Source organism: Asparagus officinalis, chromosome 6, assembly GCF_001876935.1.
Source record: "Asparagus officinalis chromosome 6, Aspof.V1, whole genome shotgun sequence".
In the NCBI taxonomy this organism is placed as follows: Eukaryota; Viridiplantae; Streptophyta; class Magnoliopsida; order Asparagales; family Asparagaceae; genus Asparagus; species Asparagus officinalis.
In genome coordinates, this window is record NC_033799.1 from 46883933 (window position 1) to 46911332 (window position 27400).

The following is a 27400-nucleotide window of genomic DNA, read 5'->3' on the forward strand; positions in this document are numbered from 1 at the left end:
TAACTCCAAGGTAAATTCCCTAGAAAATGTTCTCATTATAGCAATACAAAACCAAGTCAAATCTTAGAAATTTAATTTAAATTTTTTGAAAGGAACATGCTAACTCTTTGTTTTAAATAACTTTCAAGTCTCTTGATCAAAAATTATTTTTCAAGACCATATATACAAAATAACAATATATATAAAAAAATGGTTAGTGTTATATATATATATATATATATATATATATATATATATATATATATATATTCACTCTTTAATTCTTGGTGATTTTTTTCTATTTAATTGGGCTTTCTAAGTGACTATTTAACGAGTTTTGGGCCAATGAATCCTAACCCAATTGGGCTTAGGTCATTAAGTATAGAGATACTCTTTGGGCTTAATTACTCAGTCAACTTAGGCTTTATAAGATAGAATCACCTTGAATTTAAGAGTTTTTTTTTTGTGTCCATTTTCCGCACTCTTCTTTTATAAGGTTAATTTTTTTAATATATATGTGTGTAACTATATATATAGTCTGAAAAAAATGTGTAAATCAAGATAACCTGAAAAATATTTTCAACGCTAAGTTAAGCATGCAAAAATTTCATTATTTTTAATTAAAAGTCTAAGTTAAGGCTTAAGTAAAGTATACTACTTTGAAAAATTATTTCTTAAAAAATTTATTTGGAGTTATCATAAAAGGTAAACTTGAGTATATCACTAACTAGGAATTAGAATATTTAAAAATCTATCAATTAGATCAATTATTACTTAACTCTATTAATTGGCAAGTTTTTTTTACTTAAAACTAACGAAAGATAAATGCTAAAAAAAATATTACTGAAACAAAATACTAGCTAGGAAAATATAAACAAAAGGCTAACTAGCTTACACCCCCATACCCAGATTTTGCAGAGTCCTCAAGGCAAATACTGACAATAATATCTAAAATATCACAGTTTAATAAGTACATGCCGAAATAAAAATCAAAGACTGAGTAAAATAAAAAGAACATCCCTCACTGCTCATCTCCTGATAGATCGTCATCCACATCATCAGCGACAGCTGCTGAACTCAGTCCCGCCTCATCCTCTCCTGGGAAATCATCTGGCTGAAATGGTGTGATAAAACTATGAAGCTCACGTGCAGGTCCATCTGTATTTCCATGTTCTCTTTGCCATCCTCTTGCCAAATATGTCAATGTCTCGGTTGAGTAGCCTATCTGACCATGCATCCCGTGCATTTGACGCTGCATCCTGTGCATTTGAATCTGCATCCTGTCCATACGACTCCGCATCCTATCCATCTCCGCTCGAATGGGGTCATGTGTATCTGACTGGTGCTGAGGAGGCTCTCTACCTGAAGGACCGGACTGATCTCGCCCTGAAATGCTCCTCCTCACAGTCTGATCATTTAGTAACCCCTTCCCTGCTTCTAACCTATCCTTTGCAAATACCGGAGCATGAAATCTATGGCAGAGTCTAGTGATGAAATAGGGGTAAATCTGAGTTCGTGATGCAGACTGTGTCTTGACCCAATCCAACACGCCCTCCACTGATGAGTGCATCCATACAAATATAATCTTTGCTACATCAAACCGCTGACCAGTGGTTATCCAAAAAAAAAGAAGAATGTCGTGGGGGGTAATGACAGAATATGCAGTGGTGGGTTTTAAATCAAAGTGTAGGAAAAGATTAAGCAATCTGTATTTTGGTTTGAGATTTCCTGAACCGAAATTAGATGTAAAGATCCTCCCACACAAGGTTGTAGACATGTTATTGTATTCTGGTGTACCAGGCTGTAATGTAGAGGCTAAGTGGAAGTAATCTGGTACATCAGTGGGTGGTTCTGCAAGATCAAGGGTAGCACGGATAGTGGAAAGATCGAAAACAACCCTAACACCCCTCACTATAGAAAAAGCTAAAAATTCTCTATCTGGATTAATTTCTCATCCAGAATAGAACTCATGGACTAATGAAATGTTTGCTTTCTCTAGGGGTTTAGTCATCATGCTCCTAAGACCTACTGCAGTTAACATGGTGATTGTGGATTGATATGTCTGTAAAGCACTCATCTGAAAACCTCTCTCAAAATGAACATTAAGACCCACAATTCTGGCTAAAATTGTGGGTCTATCTACATCGGTATCAAAATGATCTTGAGAGGATGATGAACTTGCTCGGGATTTCTTTCTCGGGGGCATCTACAAAGAAAAAAAAAATGACATTTTAATAACAAAATTCCAAGTTTTTTTTTAAAAAAAAATTAGCTATAAATTGTTCAATATGAGTTAATTTCAAGTTATCAAAATTTTGTTTTGACAAAAAAAAATCCTCAAAATTATTCTTTTAGAACAAAAAATTGTCAAAATTTTGATAACTTGATCGGTGAAGCATACATGTTGATATGACAATTATCAGCCAAACCTTATAAATGTTGAATAAAACATTCTCAATTATCCAATACAAATTTTCGAATGTGAGAAGAACCCAATTTTAACTTTTATTTGACCAATTACTCATATTTCATAAGTTGAACTATGAATATTTGAATTTTCGAAATTTGCACAAAACATCACAAATTCAAATTTTAATTGGAATTTATTGGTAAAATACCCAAGTTGAAGGTCTGAAAGTTTTTGGTTTGGCACAAAACATCCCAAAGTCCAATTTCGTATTTTTCATGAAACCCCCAAGAAATTTTGGATTTGCATAAAACACCCTATTTTTAAAATTTTCGATTTTTACACAAACTATTCCCAATTTTTTTTTAGATTTTTTTACAAGATATCCTCAATTGAATTCCAAGTTCAAATTTTTGTTTTTTTGCACAAAACCCCCTAAGAAATTTTTGGATTTTGTATAAACCCCCCAAATTTTTGGATTTTGGACAAAATCCCAATTATACCCTCAATTTGTCAAATTGATCAAATTTTATCATGAATCAACACCAAACTATGATAATAATCCAAAACTATTTATGATTCATCCACTAGATCATCCATGTATTCATTCAAAAATTAAAAAAAATGAAATTACAAGATCAAGTTAGAAAATATACCTTGGGGAGATGATGAAGAAGCCCAAGAAATTGAAGAAAAATCCCTCCAAGTGGTCTTGATTCCGTATAAGTTTGATGGGTGAAATTAGGGTTTTAGAAAGGGGGAAATCGGGTTTTGGGGAGATGGAATGAAACTGATTCGTACGCATTGAGGCGATTTTGGGTTTTTTCGCAAAAAAAACTCCGCTAATTGACTTCGAACTCGTGATCGTACTTGGGGATTGAAAGAGGGAGCTTTTTTGCAAAATGTCACCGAAAATCCAAGCCAACATCAGCGAGATCTTCAAGTCTCGTGACCCAAAATCTTTCTCTCTCTCTCCGAAAAAATCCCCAATCCCTCCTCCATCTCCAATCGGAGCTCCCCCTCCATCTCCAATCCGCCATCTCCAACGCCGACGATCTCCCAAATCACCCATCTCCAACCGGAGCTCCCCAGATCCACCTCACCACCACGAACCCCACGACTACAAAATTTGAGACCGCCTCCTCTGCCACGACTACGACGTCTGAGACCGCCGACTTCCCCAACTCATCCGATGCCGACGACGATTAAGTCCAACTCCGCCGACCGTGACTGATTATCCCTAACTCCCTCGAGCTCGATCTCGAGATCCCCTAACTCAGGTAACCATCAAGCCCCAAATTTGTTTACCTATTTTCGACAAATGCTTCAACCTCTCCTTTTTCTAATGCAATTTCAGCTGAAGTAAAGTGTTGGAGTTTATGTAAAACCATGGTGAATACTCATCAATTGTCAACAACAGTTTTGACTGCCAATCATCAACTTCCCTTTTTTTCCTTTTAGTTTTGTTAATGAATATTACAAGTTTTGTTAATGAATAATCACTTACCTGTACATTTTTTGTTAATGAATATTACAAGTTTTGTTAATGAATATATTGCCCCAGGGTAAAATTAGCAAATCTACTTGAGAATAAAATAGTAAAAAACTAACCCCGGAAGCCTATCTGCAAAAATAAAACCATATGGGTAATAAGTTTGAAATAACGATACTTTATAAGCAGTGGCGTAGCCAGGATCATTTTTTTGCCCAACTCAGGTAACCATCAAGCCCCAACTCACATTTATATAGTTCTGGGGGGTTTTCATTTTTATGCGATCAGAAAAGAACTAGGTACTAATGTCGAAAATTAAGTCTTTTTTCCCTATATTATTTTCTGTTTCAGATTGCCTCCATTTTTTTATAGGTCAATTACAATTTTTGTGAGAAATGGAAAACTTGGGCACTGAAGCTAATGAAGTAAACTTGGACGACGATGATTTGATATATACTCCTCAAGTATCAGATGAGTTGAGGCCAAAAAAGAGGCATGAATTTGACACAATAGATGATGTTGTGACATTCTACAATGCTTATGCTAAAGCAGCTGGGTTTAGTGTAAGGTCTTGGACTACTCAGAAAGAGCCGGGAAGTTGTGAAATAAGAAGGAAGAAGTATGTTTGTTTTAAACAAGGAAAATCTTTAAAAATCGCGGATGTTGGAAAGAAAAGACGTCGAGGAAGCTTAGCTGAGGATTGTACTGCTAAAATTGCAGTTTTAAAATCAAACTCCGAAAAATACATTATTACTGTTTTTAATGAGGAGCACAGTCACCCGCTATCAACACCATCAGAGGTTCATCTTTTGAGGTCCCATCGTAACGTTTCAGCTGCAACAAAGTCTTTAATTAAACAACTCTCCATGGTGAATATACCTCAGCATCAACAATTTAGTTTTCTTGGAGTACAATCTGGAGGTATAGAAAATATTGGGTGCACTCAAAGAGATTTGTATAATCATGAAAGGGATATACGTGCTGATATGAAGGGGCACGATAGAGAAATGTTTTATGAGTATTTAAAATTAGAACAAGGAAAGAATCCCTCATTGACTTTTCAAATTGAGGCTGATGAGGAACAAAAGATTACTCGTTGTTTTTGGTCCGATGCAAGATCAAGGCGGGCTTACAATTTTTTCGGTGATGTTGTAATCTACTTATAACACTAATCACTATGGCCTTATATTTGCACCAATAATGGGGGTTAACAATCATGGTCAAACAATTGTTTTTGCTTGTGGATTTTTGAATCATGAGAGCGTTGATGATTTTGTATGGTTATTTAATCAATTTTTAGAAAGTATACCTGGTGGTGCCCCGAAGATGATTATTACCGATCAAGACCCAGCTATGACTAAGGCATTCCCTCTTGTTCTTCCAAATACTTTTCACAGGTATTATAGTTTGTACATATTATTAAAAAAAAAATATTTATATGCATAGTCTTTCTTTTTAACACTTTATTTAATTCTTTTGACAGGTATTGTAGTTGGCATATATTAATGAAGTTTTCTGAGAAAATTGATGCAGTGAAGTATAGTATTTATAAAAGTGAGTTCTCGGCTTGCATTTGGAAATCAGAGACTCCTGAAGAATTTGATTTACAATGGGAAAGTCTGATTAAGAAAAGTGGGTTAGAAGAAAATAAGTGGTTGCAAGACCAATATGAACTTCGGTCAAGATGAATTCCTGCATATGTTAATCACATTTTCTCAGCAGACATGTCAAGTAGTCAACGAGCAGAAAGTGGACATGCAGTCTTCAAGAAATTTGTTTCGAAGAATAATTCATTGGTTGATTTTATGATACAGTTTGGCAGGGGATTAATGCGCCAACGACATGAGGAGTTGATGGTCGATCACAAAGATGTAATTGAGAAACCTAAACTTAGTGGTTGCAAGACCAATATGAACTTCGGTCAAGATGAATTCCTGCATATGTTAATCACATTTTCTCAGCAGACATGTCAAGTAGTCAACGAGCAGAAAGTGGACATGCAGTCTTCAAGAAATTTGTTTCGAAGAATAATTCATTGGTTGATTTTATGATACAGTTTGGCAGGGGATTAGTGCGCCAACGACATGAGGAGTTGATGGCCGATCACAAAGACTTGATTGAGAAACCTAAACTTAGAATAAATCTTGACTTTTTGGAGCAAATGGTTGATATTTACACGAATGAGATCTATTACAAGTTTGAGGCTGAAGTGTGTGACAGCTTTAACTATAAGTTGCAGTTTGTTAGGGCAACCGACAATCAGAGTGTGTATCAAATTCAAAGAAAGAAGCTCGCAACAAGTAAAGTCCGTGAAATTGTTTACGACAAGGACTTGGATTTGGTTTCTTGTAGTTGTAAAAAGTTCGAAAGCGCCGGAATTCCATGTACACACATTATATCATATTTGATGAAAATTGATGCTGAAATATTGCCTAATAAATACATCTTAAAGAGGTGGACTAAGTGTGCAAAATTGGGGACAGTGTATGATGATAAAGGCATGCAGATAAGCCCTGACAATTCTTATCTTTTAACGCGGAGTCAATTTATCCAATCATCTTTGGAATTAGTTGACAAGTCCCTTGTATGTGAAGAAACGAGGAAGATGTTTACCGATGGAGTGTGTATCATTAATGAGCAAATCGACCAATTTCTTAGTAGCCACATGGTTAGTGGCTGCACGGTTGCAAAGAGCTTCAACGAGAAAAATAATCAAATGAGTAGTAATTTAATGGATGATGGTACTAGTGTGCAGGATTCTTGTACTTTTCAAAATAGTTTCAATGAACCCGATCAAGTGCGAGCAAAAGGGTGCGGCAAAAGGTTGAAGGGAGGAAAAGAGAAAGCAATGGCTAGAGCAAAAAATAAAAAAGATAGACGTTGCCACGGGTGTGGTAAAGTAGGCCAATCATATGATAAGCGAAATTGTCCGGCACTCACAAATCCGTAAGTAGTAATTCTTTTATTATTTAAGCCTTTCTTATTCTTCACCTTCGATTATCCCCTTGGTGTATATATGTATATTTTCATTATAATGTAGGTCTTCTATATGCGGTGATACAAATTGGCAAGAGGGTAATGGGTCATCAAGTGAAGATGGGGATGATGTGCTCCTATGAAGACGGTCTTCTACATGCTTCTTTTTTGCCAGATTTAGTGCATATGGGTACTGTGATATCTATTGGTCATTTTAATGACATGCTCATCATCCAAGTGTTACCTTCTGTTTCAGATTTATTACATGAAATATCCATATCATTTTAATGACATGCTCATCATCCAAGTGTTACCTTCTGTTTCAGATTTATTACATGAAATATCCATATTTCCTTCTAACTCTACAAATTAGATTACATCTGATGTATACTTGTTGCACGCTCCTTGCAGGTACTGTATTCAAGAATGAAAATTTACAGACGTGATGTTTGATTCAGATAGATGCAGGAATTTGTTGTCTCCTACTTGATGTATAATAGCTGTAGTAACTAAACTATGTTTGATTGTTTGATGGGATTTATTTTCTTGACAAGGTGCAATTCAGGCTGTTGATTAGTTGAGAATGTATGTTTCGCTAATGAATTTGTATGGTCTTTTAATTCGTAAGGTGCACATTTTAGCATGTTGATTAGCAGAGAATTGTTTGTTTATTTTGCTGGTGAATTTGTATGGTAAGTGTGGAAATTTCTGTGGTGAGGAATATTTCTTGCAAGCGGAGTGAATTGATCTTTTTCTTGACAATGTGCATTTTAGCCTGTAGATTAATTGATAATGTTTGTATAATCTACTAAGGGATTGATATGGGAAGTATGAAGCCTCAGTGGGGAAGGATGTTTCTTGCATGCAGTGCGAAGTGCTATTGTGCTCCCAGGAAGTATAAAGGAAATTTTTGCTTGTAATTTTTTGATATGGCAAGCAGGTAGTGAGCTATACAAAGTTATGTCATCAGTTTGAATTATTTCTTAGAGATTTAATGAAATGGTATATACTTTGTGGGTGAATCTACAACATTTTCCAGCAGAAAGTGTGGTTTGTGCCTTCTGTCTCATTTCCAGTTCAAGGTGCAGATTTCATTTACTAATTTGCAGATTTCAAGGTGCAGATTTCATTTCCAGTTCAAGGTGCAGATTTCATTTACTAATTTGTGATGATTTGTGCCTTCTGCCATAATTATTAGCATACAAAAATAATAAATTGAAAAGCAACAAGACATGATAACTCAGCCAATACATATCATTAAAACATAGAAAGCACTCCCATGGCATAAAGATCATTTACTTATGATTAACAGAAGTTTCACGGTTATAGGATTATTATCCAAACAACTATGAAGAACCACACAGCTACATGTTCTCATATCTCAATGCAGTGCACCTGATACACAGAACAACAAAAACTCATATGAGGAAGCAGATATCACTAGTTTCACACAAAATGAGTGAAAAAAGTAAAAACAGAACAACAAGACTCATTTATACAAAACATAGGAAGGCACGAGCAAAACTTGAAAGATGGGCAACAAACATGTCAGATTAGCAAACATGTCAGTTCAAAGAAAGTAATGAACCAATGCAAGCTCCAAATGAATACAATTAGACTCCCGAGAACTCCTTAAATAATATCTGATTCCCCAAATTATGTAAGTTTATCCAACCAATGTAAGCTCAGCCACAAATTACATCACATGTTTTTTGCAATGGAGAAACCAACAAATACCGCAACGATACATACTAGAAATACTAATATTGTAAACAATGAACCTAATACAAAAGCATAGATAGAGAAAATAGAAGTTTCCCCATGTTTTTCCTTGTCCACATCCAGATTATGGCTCACTGGATATCTTTGTTCTTGAGCATAAACAAATGTTTGGACAGGCCTCGAGCTGGATGCTGAATCACGAGCGAGTGTGTGCTTCTCCCATTCAATCAAAACCTCTTCGTATGTTGCATACCCTTTGTAGGAGGCATTTGGGAACTTATCTACCTGAGATTTGCATTCCTCCCAATTATTAAAACTACCACATCGTCGACCTCTCTTCACAACATAAAAACTTTTCCTAGCCATGGATAACCTGAAAATACCCCAAATTAGAGGGTAAACAAAATTTTTACAAATGATCAGTTAGCAAGCAAAGTTAAAAAAAGTAATTATTTATCCTACGCACTGAATACTTTCAAATTAATACCCAATACCATTGTGCTCAATCAAACTTATTTATCCTACGCACTGAACACTTAAATTGGAACATACCATTGTGATCTCACTTCATTAACTTATCTAGACAAGAATTTGTTATATAAAATCATAACCAACGTTCATCAATGTGTACTAAATAGATAAATGAGCATGACATTAATATTGGTCTTACCAACTTTGGTAAAGATAGTTGAAGTGCTTGTCAGCTGTAATAAGGATAAGATTCTACAAATAGTATATCGACAAAGGTACCATCTAAACAAATAGCTATAAGCTTTGGGAGTTGCCCTTAAAGATAATTTTAAGATCAGATTACAGAGAGGAAAGTGCCCTCAGGCTTACTTGTTATCCACAAGTGGGATTAACGTGTCTCTTTTATCATTAACAAACAACTATAGTATTGCAATTAAAAGGGAACCTTATCTTCAAAGCCTGAAGGGGTCAGCTCCCACGATGTATAACTTTTGCTTTCAGGTACATTTTTTACTTTGGTTTCTATATGCAATATTTATTATATTTGTTGAAGGCTATTTGTTGAAGGCAATGTATATGAAGTGCAGGGGGGTATAGATTAGTACTCTTGAATTTTGACGTTCATAAATCATATCGAAGATCAGGTCGTCTACTAAAGTTGATATTTTAGTAACATGACACAATCTTCAATTTGATATTTATTTTCAAGAGTTAATTTCACATACATCCATATAGTATCATTCTTTCGCACTTGGTACCCCTATAATTTTATTGTTGCGTACAGACTCTAGAGGGTTTTTTTTTTTAAAAGTCTCGTACCCCTGGTTAAATTTTGATAGCATTGCTCCAAGACGAGATCAATGGGTTTTTTAAATGCATAATATCTCATTAATTCGACTACCCAAATTGATACCCAATACCATTGTGTTCAATCAAACTTATTTATCCTACGCACTAAACACTTAAATTGGAACATACCATTGTGCTCTCACTTCATTAACTTATTTATCTCAAACAAATCACCAAAATAAATAAATAAAAAGCCTAGCTCAATCAAACAATACATGAATTAGGGTTTAGGGTTTGAAGATTCTGGAATCGAATGTGATACCTCGTCGCGACCCGTCGCTGTCCAAACGCCTCTGAATCCTCCTCCTCGCGACCTGAGTTGGGGGATCTCGCGACCGGCGGTGATGGGGTTGTCAAAAGCGGGGGATATTGTCAGTGATTGGGATGTCGCGGCCGGCGGTGATGGGGTCGGCGTTGTGCCCTCCAAAGATCACACCTCCATCGAACTCACCTGCACCGATCGCCCTGGCCTCCTCTCCGATGTATGTGCTGTCCTCTCAGACCTCAGATTGGGATGTCGCGGCCAGCGGTGATGGGGTCGCGGTCAGCGGTGACGGGGATGGATTTGGGGGAAGTCGGTGATGGGGATTTGATTTTGGGGATAACGAGAGTGGTCATGAGAGGGTTTTAAGAGAGATGCTTTCGGTGACATTTTGCAAAAAAACCCCATCTTTCAATCCCCAAGTACGGTCACGTGTTCGAAGTCAATTAGCAGAGTTTTTTTGCGAAAAAACCCAAAATCACCTCAATGCGCGAAATACGCGGTGCATAGCGAGAAAGGCGCCTGATATAATTATATATTATAATATATATATTATATATTATATTAGTATATATAGTATATTATTATATATATTATATATATTATATATTCTTTTTCTTTCTTTTTTACAAACCATGTGGTTCATAAAACAACAGCCTCCCCTTACAATTTTTTCTTCATTTTTTTCTTTTTTTTTCTTACGGGCTAGTGGAATATGGCCGATTTTGTTTTTAATAGTGAAGACAAAAGGTGTTATATATTTACTATATATTTACTTATTATTAAGTGAAAAACAAAATGAGGAAATATATATTCTTTTTTTTTCCTTTATATATTATATTATATATATATTATATATATAATATTATATTTATATTATATATATATATATATATATATAATATAATATATATTTATATTCTTTTTATTTATTTATTTTTTTACAAACAATGTGGTTCATAGAGAATCAATACCTCCTCCTCTACGAGTGTAGAAAATTCTAAAAATGGTTTTAGACGTTGACCATTAATTTTAAAAATGTCACAATTTTTAGGATTTTCTATCTCGGCAGCCCCATGTGAGAAAACTTGTTTTACAATAAATGGACATGTCCATCTTGATCTTAATTTCCCAGGAAAAAAATACAATTTTGAATTGTATAATAAAACTTTCTATCTTGGAGAGAAATTTTTTCGTAAAATTGATTTGTCATGAAAAATCTTAGTTTTTTCTTGGTAAATTTTTGAGTTTATGTATGCATCATTTCGAATTTCTTCCAACTCATTTATTTGGAGCAATCTGTTCTTACCTGCCGAGTCTGAATCAAAATTTAACTATTTTATTACCCACATTGCTCGATGCTCCAACTCTACTGGTAGGTGACAAGCTTTCCCAAACACCAGTCTGTATGGTGACATCCCCAAATTGATTTTGAAAGCTGTTCTATATGCCCACAGAGCATCACATAATTTTACAGACTAATCTTTTCTGTTATGATTAAAGCTGTTCTATATGCCCACAGAGCATCACATAATTTTACAGACTAATCTTTTCTGTTATGATTAACTAATAACTATTTTTTTAAGATTTGTTTGATCTGTCTGTTTGTGACCTCTACTTGACCACTGGTTTGGAGGTGATAAGGAGTCGACAATTTGTGTGTGATTGAATATTTTCTCATCAAAGCTTCAAAAGAACGGTTACAGAAATGTGTACCGTTGTCGATAATTTGTGTGTGATTGAATATTTTTGATGAAGACGATGAAGACGGAGGCGGAGTCGAAGAAAACGAAGACGAAGTCGCCGAAGACGATTCAAAGGATTTCCAAAGGGTTGTTGGCGGCGGCGGCGTTGAGAGGAAGAGGGTTCGAAACTGAGAAAGTTTGTTGCGGACGACGAGGGTTTCGATAATAGCGCTCAGAAAGGGATTGTGGGAATAGTACAGTTTTAAATTGAGAAGGGTAATTTGAGAATGCAGTTATATGGGTATTGGGTCTGTACACTTTTGGTAGTTAGTTACTTTTATTTTTCTGTATAAGGGCTTTGGGTTATGGTTCTTAGGCTGGGAGTGAGGATGCATGGCCCAATTATATTTAGTTCCTCCAAGCAATTTTTCCTAATGACCTGTTTGGATTTGCAGGGGGTGAAGGGAAGTTAAGGGAAACTAGGTGAGAGAATGGAGGGAAAGGGAAGGGAGTTCCCTTCCCCTTGGTTACACCCCAATTTGGGGGGTAACAAATTTTATACTATTAGGGGATGAACCAATGGGAACTAGGGTGAATAACTTCACCTCCTAACTGTTCCCAAACAAAGTGAATGGAGGTGAATGATTCCCCTAACTTCCCTTCATCCTTATTCCCCTCAATCCAAACAAGCCCTAAAATGATAGTTCTGCTCTGCCCTGCTTGCTTAATTTGACATATAATTCAAACTTATGAATTTTAGAAGCAGTAGTGCTGCCACGCGAGTAAGTAACTTATGGGTAAATTTAGCCCCAATGTGGCGTGATTTTTAATTTTATACAGGGTTCTCATGTTTTGAGCATGATGTTGTCACAGCGACCAATTATATCTCAACGAGTAAATCAACCTAAAGCGTTGCGAATGAGAACCCAGTCACATAAATTCACATGAGAAACATCAGGAAACTACATAACATAAACATATGAACCGACTGCGCGCGGAAAAAACGTATCATTGAAAATTCCAAAGAATAATCGCGCGGAAAAAACGTATCATTGTAAAATTTGCAATCTAATGCACTATTCTAATATTCTAATTAAATAAGAATTTATAATATTGCAGTCAGTTCCTTAAAATTAGACCTTAAAAATTAGAAAGCGAGAATTAGTGTCAATATTGCTCCTGCCAATAAAACGTTCTAATGAAACAACAAAACTAATTTCTAAAAGGAAATATATCTAAATTAACCTAATAATTAAGGGTTTCTTCAAGCAACAACAATTTCTCAGTTAAAACCTCTCACCTGATAATTTCCAATACCTCCCAACCCAGCGTAAGCATCTGTTGCTACTGCCTCCGTCCTCTTCATCGTCGTCGTCCTTCATATCATCACCGGTGAGCTCGTCAAGGGTCAGGGTTGGGTTCTTATTTCCCCCAATCTGATGAGTAATCTGGAGGAAGGAGAAGATAGGGTTGATTTTTGGATAGTGGGGAGCTAATAAATTTAGACTGCGCGTGAAAGGCCCTCTTTATACCCAAATAAATTAATTAATTAATTAAAATAAAATTAAAATAAAAAAAGTGCACATGAGAGAGTAGCATTATTGTGCCTCGTTTAACGCCCATGTGATGTGAGGTTCATTAGTTTATTGGGTCTTGTTAGATATTTGTCCCCTAAATCTTGTAAAGAAGTTTGAGATTAGCCCTTCTGATCGTTGAAACTTCTACAAGGACCCCCAGTTTTCATAGTTTACTTTGAAACTAGTTGTGAACACTTCTGATCGTTGAAACTTCTACAAGGACCCCCAGTTTTCATAGTTTACTTTGAAACTAGTTGTGAACACCGTGCAAAGCACGACATATCATTTTTCTTTCTGCTACAGTAATCTCGATTTTTAATGCTATAGTAATGTTTTTAAACTTTTTGTTGCTACAGATCCCGGCGCTGCTACAAATTTCTAAGATGCTACAGTATCCGCGTGTGCTACAACGATTTTTTTAAAATTGCTATTTCATGTTGCTACAGTAGTATTACTATAGTATTTACTGTAACATGAATAGTAAATTTTGGGTTCTCCTATTTATATAGAGGAGTAGATTAGTTCATCCATTAAGACCATAGGTAGCAAGTAGAGCTAGGGGCTGTTTGGTGAAAAATTTGTAATAAGAAAAATAATGAAAGAATCGTATTTGATTTATTCTCTCTAACTGCTTAGAAAAAGAATGATTACAACCCTCTCAATCTCAATTACAATTGGATTTCCTGATTACAAAAGAGAAGAGAATGATCTGGATTTTCCCCTTTGTTTAATTCTGAGTTCTTCACGGTGGTGATGGAGTGCCTCCCTCGAATCCTCGCGTCGAGTTTGCTCTCCGTTAACGATCCGCATGTCTTGATTCACTGGAACAGTATCTCCTCATCACGATTTGACGCTGTGGAGAACTTGCAAGCCAAGTTTGAAACTCTTAATGAGTTGATAACTCTGAATGAGTTTGAAACTTTATGGAAAAGTTGATTTAACCGAAAGTCGGTTATAAGCCACGGATGAAGAAGCTCTTATTGCCGATCTCCAAAGCTCCAGCCGAAGGATGAATGATCTTCTTTGCTGCCAAGCCCCCAGGATCGAAAGATCAAAGAGGAGGTGCCCTTTGCTGCTCTTCAGGTCCGAAAATGTTCAAGGATCCCAAGATAATCCGCCAGCCCTTCAGACCTTCAACTCAGTTGAGTTTTTTTCGTTTTTATATGGGATTAAGGGGGGTAACCGCCCCTTAAATCACTCCTAAGTGGGGTGTAACTGCCCCCAAATCGTGGGAAACGGTTTTGGAACCGTTCAGCTCATGTTGAATGAGTCAAACAACGCTCAAGTTGGCGTTCAGGACCCTAACTCCGCGTTTTAGAGTGGAGACGCGGAGTTGGGCACCCGCTGGATGTTGAAAAACGCAAGGGTCGCCCGCGTTTTGTTTGCTGAGGGTTGAAAACACGGGGGGTCATCTGCGTTTCAATAACTAAAACGCGAAGGTGAATTCTGCGTTTTAGAAGGAGCTAATGACTTATAGCTTCTTCTGTAGAGCGTTGTAAAGACCATTGTTGAGTGATCTTTGCCTTGGCTGCTCGAAAATATGAGAGTTGTCAGATTGTAACTCCCGATGTTGACTGTGAAGGCTGTTGATTAGAGCTTTCATCGATTGTTGTGAATGTCGTCAGATTATAACCTTCATCGATCTACGTGAAAGTCTTCAAATTGTAACCTTCTGGAAATCGTCAGATTGTAACTTTCATCATCGGTGTTTGATGGGGATAAGCTATCTGTAGTAATTTTTAGACAGCCTACAGAGGCTAGTTTGGAATGACTTACGAGAATTGAGTTACATAAGGACAGCTTTATGAATTAAGGGGGACTTAATTTCCTAATAGCCATTTCAATGGTTTAAATAATTTATTTAGGAATATCAAAGATTTGATGAACTAATATTAAATAGTGGATGTAACAAGTACTATTGAGGAGTACAGGTTACTATTGCAGGCTCATGTGAAGAATCTGGTCAGAGGCTTTGAATGAATCCAGAGGACGAGTTGAGTTTTCGTATCAAACTTTATACGGAGGGGAGTTGTCACAGTCAGAGTAAATGTGGGATTAACCGGCTAGGCGGCAATAAACACTAAACACTTGAGGAGGGGGCATTAAAGAGACTTCTGGAAAATGTTTCTTTTCTTTTTCTGTATTTTAATTGATGAAATTGTCTCACAAAATATAAGGCTTAAAGATGGTTCAAACGTAGGACCTTTGAGTAGAGAGCAAACCTATCTAACCATCATGGTGGACCCCAGATGATTATTTAATAAGTTCACTTGATTTAGAATATTGTTAATTGCATAGATAAATATTAGTCTCATTCTTTCACTATTGAGAGACTTCAATTTTTAAGAAGCTACTCTACAAATGTTTCGTTTCAAATTTGATCTTTATTGTATTCAATTTCTTAGGAGTTACTCCGCAAAGCTTGTTCGGTATATTCGTTTCAAATTTGATCTTTATTGTATTCAATTTCTTAGGAGTTACTCCGCAAAGCTTGTTCGGTATACTGCATGTTTTGAAAGTTGTTTGTCTTAAAATTAAATCAAATTTCTTCATCAAAAGGCCCCATCAGCTAATTAAATGGTTTCCTCCGGTATTTGCTCCTCCTTAAAAAAAGAACATCGCATGCATTATCTACCGCAATACATTTCCTTAAGATACAAATTGCAAGAAGATTGCATCAATGTACACTATCATGGACTACTATAATGTATTTCTTTGAGATACAAATTAATGGGGGGTTGTTACTTTAAGAGGAGAAGAGATTGGAATTTGTTTTGAGGGGGCTCTCGTAATGGGTTTTAAGATTGTTTTTTCTGGGTTGTGTCTTCTCAAAGAGAACATTGCACTATATATAGAGGCTACCACATCATCTCAAAGAGAACATTGCACTATAATGTGTTTTTTCTGTGTTGTTTTTTCTGTTTTGAGGTTATTGTAGAACCTTATTGCCAGTCCTTTCTTCATTAAGCTGGGAACAGAGATCAAGTTGCGCTAAATTCCTGACGCATAGAATACATCTTTGAAGATAAAAATATTATCCTCAGGATCTAATCTATACGAACCAATATCTCCTACATTAAGATAGATATTGTTTCCCATATAGATACTTGTTCTCCTTTCTTCGGATCGATAAATTCTGTGACTCCATTCTTATCCTTTGCGATATTTGTGGTCGCACTGTAGTCGATTCACCAACCACTAATATCTGTTATCATAGCATTGTATTCTGTCACACCGACGAATTCTCTTTTGCTAATACCTCTTTGTTCCAGATGCTTATAGCCTCCCTTATTCTCCTGTTATTCATCTTGTGGGCAAGTGAGCTTGAAATGCCCGAACTTTCCATAATTGTAGCAGGCTCCGTGGGGTACTTTCTTTCTCTTGAACTGCTCTGATTTCGTTCCTCGTGGTTGTGGTTTACTAGGACCTGGGATTTTATCGCTTCCAGCATTATGCCTCTGACGGACATAATTCATCTCCTGCTGCACCATGTTCAGTTCTGGCTCTTTCCTACTGGCTATTAAGTCTTGTTCTATCGCTAGGTGCATAGAAAGATCAGTGACAGATTTTAATGACAGGGTTCATTCTTAATGTGGTGGCAGCTATAACTAAGGAAGGGGGTGGGATATTCAATATAGTTGCCACTTACATTCTCCCCAGGATTTCGGTCACAGCAGTGTATAAGTTGTTAGCCATGATAATTATCTTATTGGTATGCTCTACGATATTGTCTCCATCTTGTAAATAACAAGAATTATATTTTATGCAAGAGGAGTTGAATGTTTACTTCATAGGCGGTGTCTTGTTATTCTTTTATAGCATTCCACGTGTCCATGGAAGTCTTATAAGTTGTAATAACTTTGATTAAGTTAACTTCCATGAACATGAGCATTAGGCTTTTTGTATTTTTATCTTTAGACTTTCACTGTTCATCCCTTTCTTTTCTTCAGGTGTAGATTTATCAGTAAGGGTTGGAGCAATGATTTCGATTATATCATCGATATTATCACGAAGAAGAACATATCCTATATTTCTATGTTACATATCATAATTACTGCCATTAAATTTGTTAAAATTTTCTAGTTCTGATAGAACAAGTTTACTAGTCATTTGGTGGAGAACTAAAACTAATTTTCCTATTAAAAATAAAATTAGATATGTGTACTACTAATTAATGATAATATATATATATATATATATAGCAAAGCACTACTTTCGCAACATTCCAAGTTGACCCTTGCCTGAGTTGTGATACAGTAGTGTTTGCTCTGTTGAGCCACCATGAAGGTTAAATAGGGCGGGTTGGGGGGGAAACAAAAACAAAAACAAAAACCAAATGGACCTAAGACCATATGCAGCAGGGGTTTTTTTGTGGGATATTTGAAGGCAGCTGGGGTTTTTTAAGGGGGTGAAATAAATGAGATCGGAGAGAGGGTGAAAATTTCACCCCGGATGAATCTGACAAGCCCACGCGCGCGCCTTGATGCAAGCGGACACATGGCGAATTTCTATTGGGCAAGCTTTATTTTTTTCCTCCTTATTTTTATTTGATATTTTTTGAGATAAATACAATGAATTAATTTATAATTTTTATACCATTAATTTTCATTTTTCAAACTCTATAAATAGAGACTAACTTTGTGTCATTTGGACACAAAAAAAAATCTGAGTTTCTACACCCTATTCTTCTTCTTTCTACAATTTGAAGCTAGTTTCTTCATGGATCCTTCACAAAACTATCCTAATTTTTCCTACAACTACAACTTTCCTAACCAACCTCAAAATACCCTCCCTCAACCACAACATCCAAATATACAACGCCCCGAAAATACTCAAAATACGGGGATGCAGCCCAATTTTCAAATGCCGTATATGATGCAACCAAATTTCGGCATGCAATATCCTTATCTTCCTTACGGTTATCCTCCAGTTCCGGGAAGCAGCTATGTTCCCTCCCATATGAATTGTCCTAACACGGAGTCGAGTGAGCCAGCGACACCCCGGTTTAGTAGCGGATCTACAGATATCCCAGAATTTTCTACCCAAATGTCTTTGGGAAATGTTGGTGGGGATACTCCTCACAGTTTTCTCCCTCCAACCCAACAATCAGCAAAGAGATCAAGTTATGAAACTTGGACCACCGAAGACAACATACTTTTACTAACTGGTTATTTTCACGTTAGTAATGATAGTGAGTTGGGGAACAACCAAAAGGGTGAAACTTTCTGGGGTAAAATTACACAGTACGTGAATGAGAACGCCAAAAGTGGAAAGGAGAGGATTGTGTCTCGGTGCCATAGTCATTTCAAAGACATCAACAGAAAGATATCCAGTTTCATTGGCTGCTACAGTACTGCATGTAGGGAGAAGCGTAGCGGTTGGTCCGATGAAAACTACATATCCAAGGCAAGAGAGTTGTACTTTGAGAAAATGGGTACGACGTTTAATTTGGTGGATGAGTGGAAGGTGGTTCGTAATCAACCCAAATATATGACAGGAGGAAATGCATCCGGTAGTAGTGGCTCTAAAAGAAAGAGTAGTGGTGAGGATGTTGAATCATCAACTCCTACCCTTGTACGTCCAGAGGGTAGGGACGTGGCAAAGAAGAAAGCTAGAGGTTCCTCTAGTAAAACATCTGTGTCAAGGAAATCAAAGGGGGCAATTGAGGAGGAGTTATCTAAGCTAGTCAGTGCTCATGAAAAATTTGAAGAGAAAAGATCAAGTACTGCTTCAGCTATGAATAACCTGGCTCATTCCAAGAATATGGAGATGTGGTTATTCTTGAAAAACAAACCAGATCGTGACGATGAAGATGAAGAAGCTTATAATATGTTGAGGAAGAACCTGTTTGGAAAATAAGACCTTCTCAAGAAGTTATGATTGTGTGTTTTCTTTCTGATGTTTTTGTGTGCCGTTTGTTTAATTTTGGAGTTGTGTGGGTGCCTATGTTTGTTGAATGTATTAATAAAAGTGTTGTTTATGTTTGAATAAAATTGTTGTTTATGTTTCAATAAAGCCGATTGATAATGACTTCTCACTGCATAATAGTACAAAAGATACAATTACTACTCACTGCAAAAACAAACAAATGTTGAATTGACCTTTCACTGCAAAAAATACAAAGGATGAAATGACTACACCTGCATAATAATACAAAATATGAATTGACAACTCTCTGCACATGCATGCCCTATGACACATGTCTCTGCAATTGCATGTGAATTCAATTATTTGAACAACTACCCTTCATTATATAAACTGATCAGATGCACATCATAAGTATACCTATCAACATTTCAAATATCATAGCATCCAATGAATCCTTTTCTAAATGAGTTTAGTCTAGAAGAGTTCCAACAACAATGGGAAATAGAAGAAAAAATACTTGATAGGCAGCGAGAACTTCTTGAAGAATTGCAAAGGAGAAGCGAACAACCACGTAAGAGGAAATCCATACATAGAGATCATCATGCAGCGCATGAGAGACTCATGGCCGACTACTTTACCGAGTCATGCACTTACACTAACGCCCAGTTCCGACGCAGGTATCGAATGAAAAGGCCTCTCTTTCTACGAATTGTGGACTCTATATCAAATTACGACGATTACTTCACACAACGGCGCATGCAGCGCATGAGAGACTCATGGCCGACTACTTTGCCGAGTCATGCACTTACACTGACGCCCAGTTCCGACGCAGGTATCGAATGAAAAGGCCTCTCTTTCTACGAATTGTGGACTCTATATCAAATTACGACGATTACTTCACACAACGGCGCAATAATGCGGGCAAGCTTGGGTTAACGCCTATCCAGAAGTGTACGGCTGCCATACGCATGCTCGCATATGGAGTCGCAGCCGATGCTTGTGATGAGTACGTCAAGATAGGAGAATCCACTGCTATCGAGTGTACTCGCAAGTTTTGCGAAGGGGTAATAGCATTGTTTCAACAAGGGGACGGCAACAGTTATCCTCGAGGCAGTTGCGTCATATGATTTGTGGATATGGCATGCTTTTTTTGGGCTTCCTGGTAGTTTGAATGACATAAATGTACTAGATAGGTCACCGGTTTTTGACGACATTGAGTCGGGTGAAGCTCCACGGGTAAACTTCACCGTGAATGGGCGGGAGTACAATCTTGCATACTATCTTGCCGACGGAATCTACCCTAAGTGGCCTGTCTTCGTGCAGTCAATTCAAATGCCCCAAGGCAACAAACATTAATGTTTTGCCAAACAACAAGAATCATGCAGGAAGGACGTGGAACGCGCATTCGGGGTACTCCAAGCACGCTTCGCTATTGTCCGCCAACCAGCTAGAATATGGGATCTTGATGTCTTAGGAAAAATAATGAGGGCGTGAATTATTTTACATAACATGATAGTAGAGGATGAACGAGATACGTATTCGCAAAACTGGGAAAATATCGACTTTGAACCGTCGAACAATGCTAGCTCTAGCGCCTCTTTCAATGTTCAAACAGACGTGTTGCCGGAGTTTCAAGTCCATGTTCAACACCGATCTGAGGCAGATAATCAGACTAGAGCGGAACTACGAGATAAGACCCAACATATTCAGCTGAAGAAGGATCTCATCGAGCACATTTGGCAGAAGTTTGGGACAACCTCCGATTAAATTTTTACCAATTTAGTGTGTGTTTTCTGGCCTGTTTTCAATAATTTGGGTGTGTTTGGTTTTCCGTATGCTTAATAAAACCGTGTGTTATTTTATGTTAATTTAAAAATATTATTGAAAATTAAATTAATAATATATATTTAAATATTATATATTATTTATTGAATTATTAATAAATTATAATTATAAATATATGAGTTATAATAATAATAATAATAATAAAATAGTAATATATATGAAATAGGAAAAAGAATGAATAAATATGGTGGGGTATATGTTGAAGTGATGTGGTTTATGGTGGGTCCCAAATAAAGTAAAAAACTTTCTGAAAAATCTCCTGCTGTAGAGTTGATAGGGAAATGAAGTTTATTGAATTAAATAAAGTGATGTGGCAGGAGAGAAGGAGGGGAAATTTCACCTCCTGCTGGAGATGGTCTTAGTGGTCTTGACCGAAGAATCACTTGTCGAAGTTTTGGTGTCGTCTCTGATCAGAGGTCACAACGAGGTTGAAGTTAATAATTAATGGGCTTCTGTACGAATGTGTGGAATAGCAGTAAATCAGGTTGAGATCAGCAATTGAAAGTGTAATTGTCTGAACCTTGTTGCCGGATATTGAAGTAACAAATTGGGTCTTATTTGAAAAGGCTTTTATGAAGAGAGACTCATGAAAAAAATGAAAAATAAAAAATGACTATAGAGTAAGTCACACGCAACGGTCCAAAAAATAAAAACTTGGTTTGAGGAGTGGATCACGTGGGCTGGTTAACTAGGTTGTAGGCTTTGACTTCAAAAACTTGAGGGAAAAAAGGCTATGACAAACTTCCACCAAACTTGGTTTTTGAATAAAAATAATTATTGTACAAGAGAAAAGCAGAGATGCACTTCGTAGTGGGCAAAAAATTAGAAAAGAAAGAAAGAGAGACGACGCAGCTCGAGGAAGTCTTGGGCAAAGTTTTGATGGGATTGGACTTTATTTTTTTGTGGGGAGGATAGGAGAGGAACAAATTTCTATGGCTGAGTTATGAAACCAGTGTTACTTTAAGGGATTGTTTGTTTCAAATCATATAATTTTAGGATATGGATTTTATCGTAGGATTTAAATTTATAGGTAACTTGTTATAGGTTAGAATTCTTAAAACTTTGTTTGTTTAATAATATTTTGGGATTTAGAATACTATAATGTGTAATATTTTTATTTGTTTTAAACTTTTTGGAATCTGAAATCCTTAATTTGTCTATCACTTTTGAAATCCACCACGCATCCCACCCAAAAAAGAGGATTTCACAAATCCTTAAATATAGTACTTTTTTATTATTTGGGGATTTGATATTCTAAAATTTGTTTTGAAACAAACAAGTTTTTTATGGAATTCTAAAACAAAAAAAAAAACCGACTTTTTGATCCTAGAATTTGAAGTCCCACCCAATTGCCAATTTTTTTTTATACAAACACCCCCCAAGAAGAGAGGAGAAGAAATTGGAATTTGTTTTGAGAGGGCTCCGATAATGGATCTTGGGATTGTTTTTTCTGTGTTGTGTTTTCTCAAAGAGAGCACTATACTATTGTTAGACCCTAGAGGGGGGTGATTAAGGTCTTATGCTAATCTAATCCGATTATATGCTAATTAAAATTAATTAACAAGTTATCCTAGCAAGTATGAAATGCCACAAGATATATGAGCTAGGATAAGCAATGTGCACAATGAGATATATCCTATATGATAAACATTACAAATATATGCAATGATATATAAACTAATACAAGGGTGATATAGTCAAACTACAAATGTGATAGTGTGCAAATAAACAATGCAAACACATAATATGATCACGGAGTTCGGACCTTCCATCCTACGTCTTCGCTCCCCACTCCCGGGGAGAAATCCACTATCACAATCCGGTTTGGAAGCCGGAACTTCTACACACTCGGTTTTCTAGCTAACCGAAAACTCTACAACTCACACTCTTGCAAACCCACTCTACACCCTCACAAGTGTTGGACCTAGCCGTGTCTCCCTCAAGTGCTCGGTTACAACCTCTCCCTAGGTTCGTCAACCGACGCTACTCCTCTTGGGACGATCCCCTACTCTCACCACACTCCTCTCGGTGTACAAGTGTATTACAAAGTGTATCTCATAATAAGCACAATATAAATCAAATGATTGTTCTCTAAATAAGGTGAGAACTCAATTAAGCACAACTCTTAGTCACAAACCCATAACCCTAAATTATACTATGTATGTAAATACAAAAAGCTCAAGTGGGTGTGTGTAAACAATGAGTGAAATCTATACTATGTATGTAAATACAAAAAGCTCAAGTGGGTGTGTGTAAACAATGAGTGAAATCAAATCAACTAAACTCAATTGTAAACAATGAGTGAAATCAAATCAACTAAACTCAATATAAAACTAGCTTTAATAAAATCATAATCAAATAAATAGATGTAAAGCTAGAAATAGAGTTTAAAAAACTTCTCAATAGATCAAAAGGTAGAGGAAGAATAGTTGGATGCCCAATCACTAATAGATGATCTCCTCAAGCTCTTGTGAAATTGATTTCACAAACTCAAACTCTCAAATGCTTAAAAACTTCTTAAACAAACTTAAACAACACTTAAACCCTTGTTGAAACTTTGTTAAAATATTTCTTGGATGGTTATAAGTGTTGAGGGATGATGGGTATTTATAAGAACTCAAGACAACAACCCAAAGCCTAAAAAAGCCCAAAAAACGATGCAAATCCCCAAACAATCGGAACCAGGAAAATATAGCCGTTACGCTACAGTAACTTCACGGTCAACTGTAGTGGTCGACCTTGGGTACTGTAGCAGTCTGGCAGATCTGATTTTTCTGCGTCTCTAGTTTTGCAAAATCAATTAAAAATAGTAAATCAACTCCAAAAATTATAAAATTTTGACAGAAGGTTCTAGACATATAGATGAACATGTTAGAGAATGAATTTCTGAAAAATCACTTCCTAATTGAGAGAAATAAATGTTTGAACACAGATATACAGTTTCTCAAAATCTGCTGACATACACGATTTTGTAAAATCAATTGGGCACAGTAAATCAACTCCAAAAATAGTAAAATTTTTAGGGAAGTTTCTAAATATGTAGATAAACATGTCAAAGAAAGTATTTCTTGAATATCACTTCCCATTTATGAAAAATCATCTGTTTTGTAAAACATGCACGAACATGCACGAACGAAAAACATGAATTTTGTAAATTCCATTAAACATAACAAATCAATTCCAAACTTTATGAAACTTTGCAAAATTTGTTTCATAGTAAAACTTGAAAACTATCAAACCAAAACATATATGTATATATATAACTATATATATACAAAATCCAAAACGTGTGTGTGTATATATGATTGAGCTTAAAGTACTAACACACATAATATAAAACCTAAACTAAATATACCTAAGATTGATTGATCTTCGATGTAGCACAACTTGGTACACTTTGCGGATGAAGCTTGAACTTGATCTTTAACTTTGAATTGTAAGGCTTCACTCCACTATTCCACCAACCTCCATTGAATATGATCGTTGAAGCTCTATTCCGTCCATCCTCCAACACGTTGTTTGCCTAGAATAAATACGAAAACACAAACACTAGACAAATAACATTAGATGTAAATTGTTTGCTAAATCACCATCAAAACAAGAAGGCCAACAATCTCCCCATTTTTGATGATGACAAACAATTTACAAAAAGAAATATATGCATGAAGGAAATGAACATATATAAGATAATACACATGCATATAAACAAGGAATTGTATACTCATAATATTTCTCCTCCTTTGACAACATCAAAAAGGGTACAAAAGGAATAAGAGAGCGAAAGCTCCCCCTAACAATATGCATGAGTAAGTATAACACATAGAAAGATATAGGGATTGCTCCCCCTATCAAAATGCCATATAGAATATATGTAATAAAAATCAAGGCAAAACATGTGAGCAAGCATACATGAATATGCTAAATATCACTCACATACAAAAAGATAATGAGAACACATATAAGTATGTCAATATGAAGATAGTATCTCATTACACTAATAAAAAAACTATGTATAAAATAGATTTATGAAATCAAAAGAAAAAAGAGCATGAGAATCATGCAAAATGTTTTCAAATGTTGAAATCAAAAGAAAAAAGAGCATGAGAATCATGCAAAATGTTTTCAAATGAAAACAAATCAATCAAATGAAATCATAAATCAATCATGCAAAAATAGTTTTCGAATGAAAACATAAATCACAAGTAAATCATACAAGAACATAAAACCAAACCATCATTGATTTTCAAAAATCAAGAGAGACAATTATATCTAGCTATTGAGCTAGTATCAACCCATGTAAACATTTTAGCATCCGGTAAACAAGATTTGGGAATAAACACCCAATAAACCCGGAGGGTTATATAAATACAAACATCTCATCAAAATCAAAACTAATAATTATGAAAACAAAAGATTTGATAGAAAAAATTGTTTTCATAACAAAAAGATTTTAAAACAAACACTAAAATTCTTGGTTTAAAATCAAATTTGTTTTGGTACCCAAGTAATCTTGGTACCAAAAGGTTTAGGGACATGACCCCTATCATTTAAGCTCAAAGCTCTAGGGTTATGAACCCGTTTAGGCGCATATGATGCACTAGCACGGTCAAAACAAAAATTATACTCATGACCATTCCGATTGCAATAGGTACAATGAAGAGGGTTAAATGATTTGTGTTGACTAAGTGGGCGTGCACGAGAATCATTTGCAAATAAAGATTTTTCTTTTAAATTATTTCGCAAATGAGAAACATCATTAAACAAAGATGGTTTCTTTGGAGCATTTTGCAAAATAGGAACTTTTTGCACATCAAAACAAAATTTAGCAAGATGTTCAAACCTACCACAAACATCATATTTAAAAACATATGGTCTACTAGAAACATTTGGCAAATAAGATTTTCTTTTTAAATCGAAACAATAATCGGCCAAATGACCAAAACGACCACAATGATCACATCTATACACATGAGCATGCTTATGATGAACAATGGGTGCATGTGTGTGTACATGTGATGAAGAAACTTGATGAGATGCACAAGAAGGATTAATATTCTTATGTTTGTGTGCATCATAGCAAAATTTAGCTAAATGGCCTTTACGACCACAAATGGAGCACTTGTAAACTTTGCTATATATGTGTGCATAATGAGTGGATGATGACTTAGACTTGGCACACATATTCATAAGCCTCTTATGATTATCAAAGCATATTTTCAAAGTTGAATCTAAAGATGAAATGCATTTTTTCATAAGATTCAAGTCTTCATTTTTAGGCACATATGCACTTTTAGAAGTAGAACATAAATAGTTATTTATAAAAGAAACAGTATCATTTTGTATGTTCTTTACTTCTAACATGGCATTATCTTTTTCATGAGTTAACTTGGCAAAGTTTGAAAGCAAAGAATCATGATCCGATTTTAATTTTTCATTGTTTTCTTTAAGGATCATATTTTCATTAGAAATAATATCAAACTTAGAAGTTAAAGACTCATGATCGGATTTCAAATTTTCATGCTTGCTTTGTAAATTAATGAAATCATTTTGGATCGGATTTCAAATTTTCACGCTTGCTTTGTAAATTAATGAAATCATTTTGCAATTTCTTGTAGGCATGCAATAATTTATCACTAGCATAAGCAAGTTCATCACTATATAAATCATTATCGGGTTCGAACTCGCAAACCTCACTAGGGCTATCGCCTAGTACACGTGTGCATGAAGCTTCTTTAGAACTTAAAGCGGGATCCTCCAAAGCTTGTCGGATCGCCTCCAAGTCCCCTTGATGTGCTTCAATGAATTTCCATAATGTATAAGCGCTATCAAAAGAATCAAGCTTGTTAGACATAAATGAATCAAATGCATTTAATAAAAATTCTAACATAAGCTTGTTCATAATAAACATCTTTTTATCATGTTTGCTCCACTTGGATTTCTCCAACGTGGGCACAATATAAGCACAATCAATGATTTCCCATAAATCGATATTTTTAGATTGAACAAATATTTTGAATCTAAAACACCATTGAGCATAAGGGAAAGCATTGAATTTAGGAGCAATACTAGAATCATAGCCTAAACAAGATGCATCATTCATATCCATAATTTGTAAAAATATGCAAGCAAGATACAAATGCAATCAAAACAAGATTAGCACAAAAAGATAACTTGGATCTTTAACTCAAGGCGATTAGACCTTAAATCAAAGAGCACCAAGCTCTGATACCAATTGTTAGACCCTAGAGGGGGGTGATTAGGGTCTTA

The 27400-nt window shown here is 35.7% G+C and overlaps 3 protein-coding genes and 1 long non-coding RNA gene across 4 annotated transcripts; 3 read left to right on the forward strand and 1 right to left on the reverse strand.

The window, feature by feature from the left end:
- Positions 3304-5983, forward strand: LOC109845442. The gene is made up of 3 exons (XR_002248359.1): positions 3304-3666; positions 4251-5275; positions 5362-5983. It is a non-coding gene; the product is annotated as an uncharacterized LOC109845442 (long non-coding RNA).
- LOC109845440 (protein FAR1-RELATED SEQUENCE 1-like) lies at positions 6006-7525 on the forward strand. Its single transcript, XM_020414691.1, has 3 exons — positions 6006-6824; positions 6919-7044; positions 7266-7525. Exons 1-2 carry the CDS (start codon positions 6040-6042, stop codon positions 6995-6997), a joined length of 864 nt encoding a protein of 287 aa, XP_020270280.1. The 5' UTR covers positions 6006-6039; the 3' UTR covers positions 6998-7044; positions 7266-7525.
- On the reverse strand, positions 8481-13334 carry LOC109845112. Its single transcript, XM_020414318.1, has 2 exons — positions 13144-13334; positions 8481-8949 (listed from the first exon to the last, which is right to left on the reverse strand). Exons 1-2 carry the CDS (start codon positions 13179-13181, stop codon positions 8556-8558), a joined length of 432 nt encoding a protein of 143 aa, XP_020269907.1. The 5' UTR covers positions 13182-13334; the 3' UTR covers positions 8481-8555.
- LOC109846131 (glutathione S-transferase T2-like) lies at positions 18266-19279 on the forward strand. Its single transcript, XM_020415357.1, has one exon. The coding sequence runs from the start codon at positions 18266-18268 to the stop codon at positions 19277-19279; it is 1014 nt and encodes a 337-aa protein (XP_020270946.1).

Excerpts from the sequence above, each read along its gene's own strand:
- LOC109845440 (XM_020414691.1), top strand. The coding sequence starts at position 6,040 with ATGGTTGATATTTACACGAATGAGATCTATTACAAGTTTGAGGCTGAA. Across the intron at positions 6,825-6,918 it reads TGTCCGGCACTCACAAATCC|GTCTTCTATATGCGGTGATA; the intron begins GTAAGTAGTAAT and ends ATTATAATGTAG.
- LOC109845112 (XM_020414318.1), bottom strand. The coding sequence starts at position 13,181 with ATGCTTACGCTGGGTTGGGAGGTATTGGAAATTATCAG. Across the intron at positions 8,950-13,143 it reads GAGGTATTGGAAATTATCAG|GTTATCCATGGCTAGGAAAA; the intron begins GTGAGAGGTTTT and ends GGGTATTTTCAG.
- LOC109846131 (XM_020415357.1), top strand. The coding sequence starts at position 18,266 with ATGCAGCCCAATTTTCAAATGCCGTATATGATGCAACCAAATTTCGGC.